The 16,505-nt window shown below is 58.6% G+C and overlaps 2 protein-coding genes across 5 annotated transcripts in view; both read right to left on the bottom strand.

The window, feature by feature from the left end:
• The window catches only part of GATD3A (glutamine amidotransferase like class 1 domain containing 3A), a 9,916-nt gene extending 1,906 nt beyond the window's left edge, over nt 1–8,010 (bottom strand). Inside the window, exons 1-6 of one of the 2 annotated variants that reach the window (XM_032276578.1) lie at nt 7,764–8,010; nt 7,591–7,643; nt 5,609–5,722; nt 4,528–4,647; nt 1,899–1,991; nt 503–659 (exon numbers count right to left, since the gene is read on the bottom strand). In XM_032276578.1, the coding sequence (XP_032132469.1) occupies nt 503–659; nt 1,899–1,991; nt 4,528–4,647; nt 5,609–5,722; nt 7,591–7,643; nt 7,764–7,904 (678 nt within the window). In that variant the 5' untranslated portion in view covers nt 7,905–8,010. Of the gene's footprint in view, nt 1–502; nt 660–1,898; nt 1,992–4,527; nt 4,648–5,608; nt 5,723–7,496; nt 7,516–7,590; nt 7,644–7,763 lie in introns of those variants that run through there. The other variant, XM_032276579.1, reaches the window with a different exon arrangement.
• The window catches only part of PWP2 (PWP2 small subunit processome component), a 613,222-nt gene that overhangs the window by 580,091 nt on the left and 16,626 nt on the right, over nt 1–16,505 (bottom strand). Inside the window, exons 17-21 of one of the 3 annotated variants that reach the window (XM_032276558.1) lie at nt 15,753–15,818; nt 14,677–14,895; nt 14,433–14,583; nt 13,888–13,962; nt 10,379–10,968 (exon numbers count right to left, since the gene is read on the bottom strand). In XM_032276558.1, the coding sequence (XP_032132449.1) occupies nt 10,791–10,968; nt 13,888–13,962; nt 14,433–14,583; nt 14,677–14,895; nt 15,753–15,818 (689 nt within the window). In that variant the 3' untranslated portion in view covers nt 10,379–10,790. Of the gene's footprint in view, nt 1–10,378; nt 11,395–13,887; nt 13,963–14,432; nt 14,584–14,676; nt 14,896–15,752; nt 15,819–16,505 lie in introns of those variants that run through there. The other 2 variants (XM_032276560.1, XM_032276559.1) reach the window with 2 other exon arrangements.

The raw sequence follows: 16,505 nt of genomic DNA on the forward strand, positions 1-16,505 counted from the left end.
TGCACACCCGGCCCCTCCTCCAGCATCTCAGGAAGCCCCTGGCCCTGTACACCCGGTCCCTGTCCCTCCACCCCTCGCACACACTCTTCCTCACCCTCCCAGGCCAGAGCATCCTGAGGTCCCACAGGCTCCCCTGCAGGGTACTGCCTGCTGCGTCCTGCAGGCGCTGACCGTGGCTGCCTGGGGGTGCTGAGCAGACTCAACAATCAGACTAGGGAGCCTGGACCACCTGCCAACCACACACCAGAGCTGCACGCCCGCCAGGTGTCTGCGGCCCACCCGGCGCCAGCTGGGAAGTCACAGCCATCTGCCCTATGCCCTCAGACACAGCTGCAGTGCCAACCGGGGAAGGCCCCACTGGCCGACTAGCAGGTGCAGCTCTCACTGAAGAGGCCCCCTGGTGAAGAAGCCATAGGCCAAGGCAGCCCGGAGGGGGGCGCCCCTACACACGTCTCAGGGACAAGCGTGACAGCAGGCCGGGCCCACCTGCCAGGAAGGATATGGCCACTCCCTTCACGCAGTGCTTGGCACCCAGGGCCTTGATGGCTTCCGCAGTCCCGGCATAGGGCCACTTGCCGCCTTCCTCCTGCTCGTGGCCCACGGTGACCTCAACGCCTCTGAGCACCTTGGCCGCGAGAACAGGTGCGATGCAGCACAAGCTGAAAGGCAAGAACACACGTCAGGCGGGCACCGGACCCAAGCCGCACGGCCTGCACGACAGACATGACCCACGCCACAACCCCAGGCAGCTCTGCCACCCGAGCCCTGCCATCCTGGACCTCGCCCCCTGTGAACCTGAGCTGCCTCGAGGCTGCGGCCACGAGACGTGGTGGAGGCAGCACCAGGTGACTCAAGGCTGAGAGTGAGGTGTCCTCAGCCACCAGGAGAGCCCCAACCGCTGTGGGCTGAGCACTGCCCCTGGGACACCCCAGACTGGTGGGAGTCCAGGGCGGCCGAAGTCCACTCACAGAGAGGAACATGCAGCTGCCCAGCCCCAAGGTGTGGGATGGTCTGTGACCCACCAACAGGCAGCATGCCTGCACTTTTCGGTCACAGCAGACCCCCTTCTGTGGAAGGAGGCACAGTGGGCCAGGAGCAGCCTCGCCGCCCTCCGACCTGCAATACCACCCTCTCAAGTGCAGGCCGGTGGGCACACATCCCAACCCGATGCACAGGCCACGGCCGCTCCACACGGGCCTGCAGCTGAGGGCCCCACTGCACCCACCCCTGGGACCTGCTGCTGCGTCACCAGGAACCCCTTCCTGCTCAGCCAACAGAAGCCCTTCTGTGTGCCAGGCACCCACCCCTGGGACCTGCTGCTACTTCACCAGGAACCCCTTCCTGCTTAGCCAAGAGGCCCTCTGTGTGCCAGGTGCTGTGCCCACAGCAGGGCCTTCAGTGACTTGCGCTGCCCAGCACCTCACGGCCACCCAGGGGCAACAGTGGAAGGGGCAGGGCCTCATCAAACAGCAGCCTCATCCCCTGGCAACCTGCGGTGCGGCCCACAGCTGTCAAGCCCCCAAAGGGGCAAAGGGGCGTGTTTGGCTGTGGTTCCCTGGGAGGGAGGGAGGGAGGCAGCTGGGAGTGGACGGTGTCAGGGACAGGGCATGTGCTGCAGTGACCGGAAAGAAGTCAGAGGAGCGGGGGATGCCATGGCTAAGGGGCTTCTCAGGAGAAGGGGTCTGATAAAGGTTTGGGGTCCCGAGGCACTGCCTAGGGATGGCTCTGGGAGCCGAGAGAATTCCAGGTCTCCACGAGGGAAGTGCAGTGTGCCATCTCCTTCCTGTTAAGTACCAGTGACATTGAGTAAAATCCCGTCAGTTAAAACAAGAAAAGCATCTGTGAATTTCCGGAGGCCGCAGGGCCGCTCCCCGCCCCCACCTCACTCCCGTACACACCCGATGGGCTTCCCAGCCTGGTGGAACTCCTTCAGAACACGCTCCACGTCCTTATTGACCTTGCAATCTTTGCCGTCCACGGCGAACGTGCTCCTGCCAGGAGAGAAAAGGCCTCCTTAGACAGCCTCACAACCAAGGTCTAGCTTCCTGGGGGGCTTCTTAGACACAGCTCCGGACCCCCAGTCAATGGCAGTGAAGGATAGGCACGTGGCTATAGATATGCATTTCATGTTAACATCTTTTCCTGTTTTTTAAGCAGAAAGCAGCAGGGAAAGCAGGCGGATCAGGAGGTGGGCAGGAGCAGGAGGGTACCAGGCCGAGAGGGCCCATGAGCCGGTGCCTTCCAGAGCAGCTGGCAGAGCCCAGGCTGCAGTGCTGAGATGCGGCCGCCGGTTCCAGGCAGGGCCCCGGCTCCTAACTCCCACAGCTCTTGTTTCTGTTCCGACATCGGCTGTCAGACCTCAGGCAGCCTCTGACCTCCCGCCACCTTTCACCTGCCCCAAGGCAGGACCGTACTGCTCCCCGCCTTTCTGACTGTGGTCTTCAGACCCTGTCCTGAGAGAGGCCCCACTCCCTGGGGGAGAATGCTACCGCCACATTTCCCTGAGCTCAGTGAGCCACTCCAGCAAGCAAGGGTCGTGGGAACCCCCACTGGCAGCCAATCGGTCAGCTCCAGAGGCTCAGCCTACTGACTGGTGTGTGTTGCAGGGCAGTCTTGGGGACAGAGTCGTGGGATCAGACGCTACCCCAGGTGGATACTGTTGGAACTGAACCCCTCCCACCTGCTCATAGGAGCCTTTTGTGTGTACCACTGTTGGGGGAGGGAGGAGGAGAAACACGCGTGTGAGTTTTTCCTTAAAACAAAGGGGTGGCAAAAACTCCAGGAGAGTTTCCAAGAAAAGCTACGCTGTCAGCCTCCAGACAAGACAAGCACACTCAATAAGAAACACTAGTCCACCTGCGACACCAGCGTCCACACCTCAGGCTGAGGAGCAGGAGCTGTGGGGGGTCTCCCCACGCTGGTGTGTTGGGAGTGCAACCTGATGACAGAGGCTGCTCCCTGCCCGTCTCCCGCCGGCAGCCTCATGGAGATGGTGGTGATGTGGGGACAGTGGACAAAAGATCGAGCCTGATGTGGGGCCACATGAGGTCAGGGGCACAGGCGCAGCAACGAGGCTCGCTGGCTTTCAGGGGAGGGGAGGATGGGAGGCCAGGGCGGGGTTTCCAGTGGGAGCTGGGTGAGTGCACCGCCAAGGGCGCTGAGAAAAGGGCTGGAGTCTGAGGAGGGAGGCCTCCTGACACCCGCAGGCGAGGCGCAGCCTTGCGGCTTCGGGATAAGGAAGGGCAGGTTCTTCGGCTGGAGACTGCCTGCCCCTCGACTCTGGGTGTGGGCTGCCCAGGGCGGGGTGAGTGGCCAACCAGGCTCCAGCCCACCCTCGAAACAGGAGCTGCTAACCGGGGCCGGCCCTGCTGGGACTGCCACCCATGCAGTGGCACAGAAGCCACCTGCACACTCAAGACATGGTGACAGAGCTGTGGCCAGTGCACCTGTAGGAGGCAGAGCTGTCCCGGGCACCACCTCCAGCTCGCAGGCAGGGCCATGGGGGTGGTGCCAAGAGAGAATGTGCAGAGGGAGAGACACACACAGAGAAGGGAAAGAGGACCCAGAGCTCAAGGATGCCACCACGTGGGCGCTGGCCCGATGGCCACAGTTGATGCTCCTGCTACTGTGGAAACAAGCCGAATAGCAGAGCCTGGAGCCTCCCTTCTTCCTGTCAGGATGGCTGCCCTGACTACCAAGAAGAAAACCAATTTCTGACACCGTAAGGTTCTATAAGAGAATCGGGGCTGGGCGTGCTGGCTGGGGCCTGTAATCCCAGCGCTTTGGGAGGCCGAAGCAGGAGGGTCACTTGAGCCCAGGAGTTCCAGACCACTTTTGGCTACATACATGGCTACAAAAGATAAAAAATCAAATGAAAACATGGGCATGGCGGCATGCATCTATAGTCCCAGCTACTAAGGAGGGTGAGGCTGGAGTTTGGCCTGAGCCCAGGAGATTGTGGCTGCAGGGAGCCAGGATCGTGCCACTGCACCCCTGCCTGGGCAACAGAAAGAGAGAGAGAGAGAAAACTGGCATCTGCAAGGAATAAATACTCAGGCTGATTTCAATGTGACAAGGCCCACCAGCATGGTGATTAGATAAGAGGGAGCCCCAAACCCATGCTTACAGCTGTTGGGTACCAGGAACGCTCAGCGATGAGAGAGCAGAGAAGCAGAAAAAGCGAATCTTGCTAAAATGCTACCTAATGCCCAACCCTAAGAACAGCTCCCAGAATCAGACAGCAGGGTCATGTACCGCTCAGACCCTAAACCCAGAGGCTGCTCCTGTCAGCACCCCTGCCATCCACCACTGCGCTGCCCACATCAGACAGCTGGCAGGTGTGCTGTGTAGACCTAACCACATCAGACAGCTGGCAGGTGCGCTGTGTAGACCTCACCCAGAGGCTGCTCCTGTCAGCACCCCCTTCCTGTCTACCGCTCCATGGCCCACACTGGACAGCAGGCGTGTGCACACCCCTCCCATCTGCTCCACGCAGAAAGTGGAAGACGTCAAAGCTCAAATACGCACAGGTTTTTGGCCGCTCCAAAGCCTCCTGGAAAGATGGCGGCATCATGGTTGGCTGCACTGAGCTTGGCCAGGTCTGTGATCTTGCCACGGGCAATCCTTGCAGACTCGGTCAAAACATTCCTGGGAAAGAGCACAGGACAAAAACCCTGAACAGGCAGGTGGAAGACTGTCGACCGGGGCGGGGCACAGACCACAGATGACACACTCCACACGCGTGGCTGTCAGCCACGCGGGGACTCACTTACAGGTCAGCATGTCTGCTTACTACCTGAAAAGGCAACATGGGTCTCGCAACGCTAAATCTGTGCTGGGCTCCTCAGACCAGCACCTCAGAACCTGCGCCAAATCGCTCTGAATCTTCCGCGCCGTCCGTCAAGGCCCACCAGAAGTGGAAGTCTCTCCGAGTGTCTAAAGCAGACGGAAGTCTGTGCATCCATCAGGATGGTGAGACTCAGCAGGGAAGGGAAGCCACAACTCAGGACGAGCGAAGCCACTCAAGGGCCAGCCACTGCCAAAAGCTGCTAGCCCCAGGTGTGGGGACCAAAGGCACAAGTGCAGAAGCCAGGGTCCCAGGCAGGAAAGGAAACCACAGGGGCCCCACTGGGGAGGAGCACAGCCCGACCTCCAATCTCCAGCCCGATCTCTCACGGTCCGAAGCCAGGAAGGCACCTAGGAATGGCCTGCCCAGGGCTGTTGGGCAGGACAGGCAAGGGAAACAGACCTCAGGCCACACAGGCCAGAACCACACACCGTAGTGACAGGCATGCTGCTGGGAACCAGCAAAAACGATCTGGAGCCCAGACAGGGGAAAAAGGTGGGCAACCAAACTGAGAAAACCATCTCTGCTCCAGACCAAGGCAGGAGAGCGTTACTCAGCGGAAGTGCTACGGTCGGCATCGCCACTCGCCCTCTCAGTACTGGAGACATGACTGAGCTGCGGCAGCACTCCGTCCAGAATGGCCAGAGCACAGCTGCTCAGAAGGACATTCATTTGCACCAAGACTCGGCTTCAACGAAGCCAGCAGCAAAGGCTGCCGAGGGGGAGGTGGACCGGGAGCAAGTTTCAATCCCACCTCCACACCTGCTCTCGCCTTCCGAGGGCTGCCCCTTGGTGTGGTCAATCACGTGCATCTGAGGGACGTCAGGAGCAAAGATCTGGACCTCGGCGCCTCCACGGCTCAGGTGCACCAGGATCCTGCCCAGGAGAAAACCAGAGACAACTCTTCACAAGGTACCCCACCCAGACCTGTGTTAACACATTTCTAAAAGCAGCATTTCAGCTAAGTGCCAGAAGTCAACTCCTAATGTACATTAATATCTTACTTGCTTTGCCAAAAGTTACAGTTGGCTCCATACCAAGCCAAACGTCCCCCTCGTCCCCCATTCCAATTCACTGTGGGTTGGTGGTGAGGACTACAGACCCTTGGAAGGAGGCTACAGAGACCAGCTGGTCCCAACTGGAGCATGGGGGCCAGGAGATGCCACTGAGGGCACAGCCTGGAAGCGTGCGTGTCCCCAGCTGCTGGGCACTCCCAGGGCCTGGCTGCCCTCTTCCAGTTGCTCGCTGTGGGCACCAAGAGCAGCAGCAGTGTGCACAGAGTGCCACATGTTCAGAGGGTGTGAGGGGCTTTCGGTCACTACTTAGTTCAATTTCCAGTCTCCCCCAACTTTCACATCACAGATGGAGGGGGACACAGAGACCCAGCTACACTACAGGCCAAGCAGCTCCACCTCTCCAAGGGCAACAGAGGCGCCTCCTGGGGACGACAGCTGACATTACGAGGGCTCATGCTGGCATCTGCAATCCCTGGTGCCAACAGGAGATAGCCCGCTAAGCCCACCCACACACTAAGCCCGCCCTCACTGCCCTGTATGTGGAGGAGGAAACCGAGGCACGAAGTGCCATGACTTGCCAGAGGGAGAGGTCAGGACCTGGCCCTGGCACCCGGGTTCCGCTACCCATAAGTAATCCACCCAGACACCCCAGACGCCAACCTTGCTGTTCCATCTGGGAGGTCTCAAGCTATTTTCTGTCCCACCAGTTCTTTCACCTCAAGGCCCAATCATGAAACACATCCTGGCCCTTTGCCCACCAGCTCACTGTGCCTAGTGCCAACTCTAACCCCGTGGGGCAGGCGGCCCACAAAGCCACCAGCCTCAGGCCCTCTCCGTAGCCTGACACCCCTTCACCAACACCCAGCTCTCCCCTCTCCAGGTCACCCTGAACCACAATGGAACTACGGACACCTGGCAGGTGGTGGCCTCCTGTCCGATCAGTTTGGCTTGCAGTCATTTCCAGTAAAATAGGAAATCAGACCACCACCCACTCAGCAATAGCTGACCAGTTACACATACGATAATCTAAGATCCAGAATACCATGCCGCTGTTAAAACCATGATGCTGAGAACCGAGTGAGTGGGAATCAGTTCCCAGGCATCAGAAACATTTGCAAAACACAGGTAAGCATGAGCTCAATGTTTGCAAAATGTGCGTGTCCTGAAAAACACTCCAGTGAAATGCTGAGTGACGACCTCTAGGTGATGGAATATGCTGTACTGAAAAACTGTTCTTCCTCAGTGTCTTCCTGGGTTTTGCCATTCGTTTTTGCTTTTTCACCCAGGAATAGGTTATTTAAAATATGGTGGCTCATGCCTGTAATCCCAGCACTTTGGGAGGCCAAAACGGGTGGATCACTTGAGGTCAGAAGTTTGAGAGCAGCCTGGCCAACAGTGAAACCCCGGCTCTAATAAAAATACAGAAATTAGTTGGGTGGTTGGGTGTGGTGGTGCACAGTTGTGGTCCCAACTCCTTGGGAGGCTGAGGCAGAAGAATCGCTTGAACCCAGGAGGCTCGCTTGAAGCCAGGAAACAGGCTGCAGTGAGCCAACTGCCACCATTGTACTTATCCTTTGAGACAGACTAGGCACTGTCTCAAAGAATAAATGTAAAAAATAAAATACAATACATACTTTCTCTAAACTGTTCAGAAAGAGTAAACTGCACAGGTAGGGATGCCTTCCCGAGGCCTCCGCGGTGGAGGACCAACTGCCCCTGAGGACTTACGCAGAGGCCTCGTGGATCTCGGTCCCATCGAAGACTCCGCATCCAGACAGCACCTGCGAGAGGAGCGGGAGCTGACCCGGGGGAAAGGGGCTGACCTGGGCGGCGGGAGCTGACCTAGGAGGTGGGGCCGATCTCTGGAGGCGGGAAGTGACCCCACACGCTCGTCCACTCACCAGCGCGACCCTGGCCCCGGGGCGCGGCGCGGAGCGGTGAAGGGCTGCGCACAGGGAAGGCGTCCGACTGCCGGGGGACAGCGATGCGAATGCAGATACCGCAGCGAGCCTCGAGGCCACCACGGCCCTCAGAGCCGCCATTGCGGTGAGGCCAGCGGAGTCAGAAGGTCGCACGGTAACACAGAGGGTGCAGCTGTCCGCCGACAAACGCGCAGCTGGCCCGGACGGCGCCTGCGCAGACTCCTCGGGGCGGAGCTCCAGAATCCGCCCCCGTCGCAGCCCTATCCCGTGTGCCGGAGAGCGGGGCCGCGCCTGCGCAGACCCCCCCCGGGGGGCGGAGCTCCAGAATCCGCCTCCGTCGCAGCCTTATCCCGTGTGCGCCGATGGGCGGGGCGCGCCTGCGCAGACCCCTCGGGGCGGAGCTCCAGAATCCGCTCCCGTCGTAGCCCTATCCCGTGTGCGCCGGTGGGCGGGGCGCGCCTGCGCAGAGCCTCCGGGTAGAGCTCCGGGAACCCCGCCCTCCTTCGGGTGGTGGCTGAGGGCTCGGGCCCAAGGCCGAGCGATGCTGGCGACTCTCGTGGTCCCCAGCGCCTCCCTCCTCGGACGCCTCCACAGGCGCCGCGCCCTTCCCGCCGTCCGCGGTGCAGCCTTGCCTCGGGGCGGCTCAGCCCGTTGCCGCGCCGCTTACCTCAGTCTTATCCTTAGCCCACCAGCACTAGCACCCAGGGTCCACATCCTCCTAAATGGCCATTCGTCTTAATCTGGGTGTCAGGACCCACGCGGGGTCAGGACTACCCACGCTTCCGTGACTGTCTCTCGCGGAGCGACCCTTCCGGGTTTTGCTGACCCCGGGATGTTGTACCCTGGAAACTGCAGCTCCACACAAGGGCTTGATCCGGGTTAGCCTGGCGCGACCCTGGCTCACCACAACCTCCCGAGTAGCTGGGATTACAGGCATGCGCCACCACGCCCGGCTAATGTTGTCTTCTTAGTAGAGGCGGGGTTTCTTCATGTTGGTCAGGCTGGTCTCGAACCCCCAATCTCAGGTGATCCGCCCACCTATGCCTCTCAAAGTGCTGGGATTACAGGCGTGAGCCACTGTGCCCCGCCATTGTTTGGGTTTGTTTGTTTTTGACATTCACAGCATGGATGGTCAACGTGAAGATCCCAGCTGTTCAGGTCCTAGCTGGAATTCTTCCGTTAAAAAAATCTATTTGTTATGCATGGGTTTTTGAAATAATGTGGTCATTGCTAGAGGATGTGCACAGGGACACGCTGGACACTGCAGTCAGAGCTGATGACCCAACCCATGGCTGTCACTGTCCCCACTGACGCGTGGTCCATCCCTAGGACTTTTACTGTCAGTCCCTGTGGGAGAGAGTGGGGAACTAGAATAACAGACAAGGGACACTACCAGTTAATCAACCAAAGATGAGCTTGGCACATTTGACCATCCTCGCTCCTGCTCCTCCGTGCCTGCCCTTCAGGCTTTCGGCTCCTGGGGAGCGGCCAGCCAGAGTATCAGCTGGTGGGAGCAATGGGGTCGTGGGATAGTGCGAAAAACACCAAGCACCACTTAGAAAGGAAATGCTGAATTCAGACTCCCATTCGGTCGGTGTGGGGACCAGGACCCTGTCTCCACCTCCTACCACATGCTCGGGAGCTGCGCCTGGCATGGAGCTCCCAGATCCCACTGCAGAGTCACAGCTCCAGTGGTACAGGGGCAACTCAGGTGTCCACTGCCATGCACATGTGACACAGAAAAGGGTGAGGCGAGGCGGGGGAACGCTGCAAATCCTGTTTCATAGAAGAGGATGGGGAAATCCTGTTTTGGGCAGACAATAGCTGAGGATTCTCTCTCCAGTCTAGGTCACACAGAGACGTGCAGCCACAGAACACTCGGTGATGCCAGGGCCTGAGCTCTTCCTTTCAACAAAGGCTTTGGTCTGCAGGCCTCCAATCACAGCACAGGGCCACAGCGCGCCACCTGTCACATTCATCACCACTCTCTAGTCCACGTGGCCTCACACCACCCAGGGAGACCACCAGGCAGGTATCAGCTCCATTTCCCAGGTACCACCCAGGGTCTCGTGGGCACACACTGCTGGCGAGGGACAGGCTGGGCCTGGCAGACAGCACTGGCAGCCGGTGAAGCACCCACCACACTGGGTCAGCCTCGGGTCCTGACCCTGGAGCCTGCGGTTTCTAAGCTGTGGAGACCAGGATGCAGACTGAAGCCACTCTCATGACGACCATTCCCAAAGGCACCAGAGGGTAGGAGCTGTCCCCTCCTCCATGTGGCCAATGCAGAGCTGGTGCAGGTCTGAGTGAGCTCACCAAGATAGGCCAATCCCCGTCCCAGGCTCCAAAGCGTCCCCAAGAAGTCGGGGAGAGGCTCTGTGCTTGTGACCCCTGGGATATGCACAGGTCACGGTGCAGGGCCCTCACCAGATGGCGGGGTCCTCACCAGATGGTGGGCCCTCACCAGATGGCGGGGTCCTCACCAGATGGCGGGTCCTCACCAGATGGCAGGGCCACCCTGCTCTGCTGGCATGTTTTCCAGCACAGATGCCCCAGTGTGCAGACAGGTCCTGAGCCCCAACAAAACACCGGGATTCAACATAAGCCTTTTTAATTTGAAGTGTAGACTTAATCCTCACATGTTAGAAAACCCCATCTTTTTTATCTCTAAGTCCTTTATCAAACCCTTATATTAGAGATATAAATAAGTCTCATACAAAGTTCACGTGAAGCTATTGACCTTTCTGAGAGGCATTTTCAGAATTCCTCACTGTTCACACAGCCCCGCTCCTGGTGCTGGTGCCAGTGCATGCCGGCCCCTAGTGTGGCCCGTCAGCTTGCTGTCCTGATGGGCTTGTTTCCTTTGCAGAAAAGCAAGTCCCTATCACCAGTGCCAGTATTTCAGCTGCTCTCTGGACCCCTCCTCTTTGCTGGCTCAGGTGGCATGATGGTCCCATGTCCCTGGCAGGTCTTAGCCAGCGCAATCTGTGCTGCAGCCGGCCGGCTCTAGGCCAGCATCTCTTCTTCCGAGTCTCTGCCTGCTCCTCTGAGCAGATGCAGGCTGTCCTCTTCAGATGCTTCTGCCTCCTCCTCCTCACTTCCCAGTGGCTCCAGGGGGCGTTTTGTGCCACGCTGCTGGGAAACTGCTAGTGCGTACTGCATGTTATAGCGGTTCCAGCCACAGCTGTCAATCACACATAGGGAAGGGTCAGTGCCGGCAACGACCGGGCCTCGGTCTGTCCTGAACCCAACCCCTTCTCTGCGACTCCTGAGAAAAGCGGCGGGGGCTGGACATGCCGGTCCCTCCCCAGCAGCTATTTGTTTCCCCTTTTCCCTGCCCCAGCAATCTGGTTCTGCCCCTTCCGGCCCGGGGCAGCAAGGACCTTCAAGGACCCAACTGGAACATCCCATCCCTTCTGCCCCTTCCACTGGGCCCAGTCTACATGGCTTCACCAGCAAGTTCCACCAAACACTTAGGAGGAGACCGCTCTTACAGAGCAATGCGGTGTTTTGGAACGGGAGGGGAGGAAGGCACTCTGAATCAGTGAATTTCCTGAGTTAACGAAATAAAGCAGAAAAGTGATGCCATCACTTTACATAGCAACGTGCCCTGTAAAGGAGAACTGAAAGGTAAGTGGACGAGAAAGGAAGGAAAGCACTGCCCGCCGCATCTCAGGTCATGTGGGGGACTCCCCACAGCCAGTGGCAGCCCTAGAGATGGGCAGTGAACGCCTAGACAGGAAGTCCAAGGAACAACGCGCTTAAACAACTCTGCAAACCTCCCAGAAGAGGGAACAGATCTAAAGGAGCTTGGCCAGGGGAGGTGGCTCACGCCTGTCATCCCAGCACTTGGAGAGGCGGAGGCGGGCAGATCACTCAGGAGTTCAAGACCAGCCTGACCAACATGGTGAAACCCCATTTCTGCTAAAAATACAAAAATTATCTGGGGGTGGTGGTGCGTGTCTGTAATCATAGCTACTTGGGAGGTTGAGGCAGGAGAATCACTTGAACCTGGGAGGCGGAGGTTGCAGTGAGCCAAGAAAGCGCCACTGCACTCCAGCCTGGGCAACAGAGCAAGACTCTGCCAAAAAAATAAAAGATAAAATAATGAATTTAAAAATAAATAAATAAAGGAGCCAGACAGCCCTCCTCCTCTACAGAGCTCTGTGCAAAGCCCAGGACACCTCAGCTGAGGGAACGTCTGACACTCAAGTCCCGGATCGGGGCACACCCCGGCTTTCTGCAGGGGAGCCGGAACACGATGCGAGGAAAGCCTCCACCTACACTCTGGGACTCAGTCCAAAGACTGAGAGACACTTCAAAGGGCTGGCGGGAGAACCACATGAACCCGCAAAGCCCAAACTCAGGCCTCAGCCCCTGAACTCTGGACAGAGCAACTCGTACACAGGGCAGAGAATAGGCCTTTCAGAAACGCAGCCGGGAAACCTGGTAACATGGGCAACAGAGGGAGACATCCCTCACACGGCTACTCTGAGGCCTGCCTAGTCCAGGCTCTGCTGGACCTTCAGGGAGGGAGATTTGCTAGGGCCAGGGACAAAAAGGGCACAAACCACAAAGAAACGACAGAAGCGGCAGGCGCCCCTGCAGAGCAAGGACTTTGGAGGCTGGGCCCTGTCCTAGGCCCTCAGATAAATCCTCTCAGCAGCAGCACCCTTCCCCAGGGGAGCCATGGCTCAGGGCAGCCACACCTCCGGGACTCCAGGCCACCCAGCCCCACAGTCCTGAGACCACGCCCACTGCCCATGAGGGTGACCTGCAAATCCAGGAAAGGCTGCTGGTTCTATGAATGTGGCAATCCCTGCAAGAGCCGGGAGGATTCCGGCCACACCCCGGGCGCACCACCTGCAGCCTGCCTGCCTGCCACAGTGCTCACTCACTGCTTTCCACTCAGCGCCAGGCCATCTCCCACGATGGCCAACCCCGGGGTGACCCAGCAGGTGCCGTTCACCTGCCCTGAGAAGCGAGCACCTCCCGCATGGGCTTCTTTGCTCCTCAAATCAGATGACACTAGGTGTAGGGAGAAGACCCTGTAAGTGCTGAGGCAGGAGCCAGAAGGCTTAGCCTATTTCCATATAAATAATGAGAAGAAGGTGGCCACAAACATAACTGTAGTCATTATTAGTTATTCTTAGTTATTCATAGGTGATCCTAATTCTTTTACTAATGCCTCTCAGGTCAGAAGTGTGAACCCGGGGTGACACTGTGAAAGGAACGACCGTAAGGCAAGATGCTCTAAGCCCTCTGTCATGCCTGCGTAAGGGCTGCTGGAGAGCACCTCAGCTGGGCAGCAGCGCCAGTGCTGGGAAAGCGCCCACTGTTTAGCCAGCTAGGGAAAGAGACATCCAAAATAACTGAGATGTCTCCTTCCTCTGAGGAGTTAGGAAAAAACTCCACTCCTCCAAGCTCTTGCGGTTAAAGGCCTGGCGCTAGCAGAGACACCCACAGACATCCGGGGCTTAACTGTCTCTCTGTGATGCTGTGCTTCAGTGGTCACGTTCTATGTCCACTCTCATGTTCCGCTTCTGCACCTGGTTTCTTTTTTCTTAGAAGGGATAATCAGTAAAAGTAACGTAAATCTTAATGTCTTTGTTCTTTCTTGACAAGTATGGAAAAAGTGCTGATGCATCATGCTCCTTACCTCATCTCGGCTACTAGAAAGCCTTGGGCCCCCACCTGTATGGCACATGATGTACTTGACCCTATCACTGATCATCAAGGCTAATAGCAGCTACCATTTAGGTCACAAAAGCACTAATACACACTCTACCTGCCCTGCCCCCAGCTTTGCACCATGCCCTACCTGCCCTGCCCCCAGCTTTGTACTCTACAAACGTCAGGGCATCCAGGCACTCGGGCCACTGCTGGATTCCACGCTTTGGTTGGCAGTGGACCCCGGGCCCAAACTCTTTTCTCTGTCTCTGTGTCTGTGTGTTTTACTTCTACAGTTTCTCGTCTCCACACCAGTAGAGAGGGGCTCATAGGACCCTGCAGGGCTGGACCCTACAACCAGGAGCGCTCCCAGTGAGAGCCAGCAGGTGACTGTGTGGTCCTGCCCACCCGCCAGGCCGACACCCACACGTACAGTTTCGACAGGTCGTCCAGGTGCCGCTGGATGCTCTTCTGGAGGAACTGAATCACAGGCAGCAGGGTCCCGGCTCTGAAAAGGAGACTCCCTGAGTGTGGGGTGTCGCCCGTGTCACAGTGGGCTCCCCGCATGCTGACTCCCCGAGTGCGGGGCTCAGCCCGTGTCACGGTGGGCTCCCCGCATGCTGACTCCCCGAGTGCGGGGCTCAGCCCGTGTCACGGTGGGCTTCCCGCATGCTGACTCCCCGAGTGTGGGGCTCAGCCCGTGTCACGGTGGGCTCCCTGCATGCTGACTCCCTGAGTGTGGGGCTCAGCCCGTGTCATGGTGGGCTCCCCGCATGCTGACTCCCTGAGTGCGGGGTGTTGCCCAGGTCATGGTGGGCTCCCCGCATGCTGACTCCCTGAGTGTGGGGCTCAGCCCATGTCACGGTGGGCTCCCTGCGTGCTACATTTGCATGTAAAGGTTCCCGTTCCCTTTTATCCAGCAAGACAAGCTGGTCAGGTGACCCAGGCACAGATGAACAGTGGGTGAGACGCTCCTACCTGGACTTCAGCTTCTGTCCATGCAACATGAGCAGTTTCTGAGTCCAGAGAAGGTAGAATTCCACGTGGCGAGACACTTCAAAGGAGGAAGCTAAGAACTCAAGCACTTTCTCCACATACAATTCAGGAAGGGAGGAGCTGACCACTTCAACTGCACAAAGGAAGAAACCAGGCTTATTCTGCAAACGCCTCAAACCAGGAGAAAAGAGGATGCCCCGGCGTCCACCACGCGAAGCCGACTCACTCTCGTCCCTGGGCACCGCCTCCAGGGCCTCCTGCACCAGCTTGCTCTCGTTGAGCCGGAGGGCCATGAGGATGGCCCGCGTGAAGTCCTGCCGGCGCAGCGCCTCGCGCACCCGCCTGGGGGTGACGCTGGTGTCCAGCTCGAATGGGTCGAAGAGCACGCGCGTGTCCAGGGAGTAGATGAGGAGCCCCTCCGTGGTGGTGGCCGCCCAGCAGCGCCCTGGGAAACGGAGCAGCGCTTTCCTAAAAACTTAAGTTCATTCCTCCCAACTGTTTTCCTTTTTTAAGAAACAGTATCAAATACATTCCCGTGGAACAAAGTACAAAAGTCAAGAGGAACCATCTGCCTTTAGCGCCCACCCCTCAACGCCCCTGGGAAGGAATCAACTGGAGCATCCTGGAAGGTGTCCCAGGGATTTCCCGCACACACAAGCACATATGGACATGCGTGCATTCTCCTCTCCCAAGTCTTCTGCCAGGCTCGTGTCTTCAGCTCCACAGGCCCTGCGGTCTCTGCCGCACCTGCTCGGTGCTGCCACGGCGTACTAGAGGCAGCCAGGTTTGGCTCTTGGGCGCCAGGGCACAGACCCCTGGCTCCCATGGGCCTCTCTGCTCTTGACTCTGACACTCATGTCTTTCTGGAGCATGCTCCCCGATAACCCTGCTCCCGGCTCCTGTGTGGGGACTGTGTGCACCGCCAGAAAAGTTTATTTATTTAAAAATAAATAAACTTTTATTTTTAAAAGTTTGCGAGAAGATGGGGACAGTGCAGAGGAGACGGGCTCTCCATGACAGCAGGGCCGCCCCAGCCGGGCGGCATGTGCATGGCACTCGAGGAGCTGCTAGAGCAAGGGCATGCCAGGCCCGCCACGCTTCAAAGCTCAGTGCATCTAAGGTTGGCACCATCGTGACCACCCATCCTCAGGGACAACAGCCATCTTGTAGCACCACCATGTTCTTACCCAGGGGCAGAGGGCACAGCCTGAAGCCTACAGGCAGCTCCATGGTGGCTGGCCTCACCCTGGCACAGATGCCCCAGTGCCCACCGGGACCAGCAGCCCATGGCCCAGTACTCACCAGTGGGAGAGAAGCGAACTGAGGTCACCCTGATCTCGGGTTTGAAGTGCCGAGAACTCATGTCACCTGGAGAAAAAGAACCAGTAGTGGTTACTGGGCAGCACATCCAGGCTGCCCTCCCCACAACGCATGCCATCCTGCAGTCTTCTGGCTGCCCGGGGGTGCCATGGGGGCCAATCAGGAGCAGCAACCTCTGCTCACTAGGCCCTGCACAAGGCAGAAGCACAAGTGGCCCTTCTGTTGCTGCAGCTGCAGCAGGCAGGCCTGTGCTGGGGCCGTGGAGGCCGTGCTGGGGGAGGTGCCAAGCAGATGGCCCAGCCCCTGGCGCAGATACCCCCGGAAAAGCCAGCCTGGCCAGCAGACTGCATAGCCAACCCCAAAAATGGCCTTGGCCCAGCCCAGGGGTGGGTCTGCTGCGCTTACCACGGCACCCTGGGCCTGTACGCAGAGGCGCTCAGGGTTTTTGGCTGCCAAGTGTCCCGTCAGGGTGGTCTACCCGGGACCCAGATGGCCCCAGGACTTCTAGAGCGCTGGGCTCTCTGTGCGGTGCACATGGCCTCACGTGGGACACTCCACGTGCCGTGCAGCGGACGGGACACCCAGTCCCAAGAGCAAATGGACAGGTCCCGCCAGTGCAGGAAGCCGTGTACAGCAACTCATGGGCAGCTCCTCCTGCCACGGGGGCTGATGGCACCGGCACCAACCCACTGGGACTTCGACACCCCCAACGTCCAGCAAACATCACCACAAAGT

This window comes from Sapajus apella, unplaced genomic scaffold (assembly GCF_009761245.1).
Source record: "Sapajus apella isolate SASKATOON/1434 unplaced genomic scaffold, GSC_monkey_1.0 scaffold8, whole genome shotgun sequence".
NCBI lineage: Eukaryota > Metazoa > Chordata > Mammalia > Primates > Cebidae > Sapajus > Sapajus apella.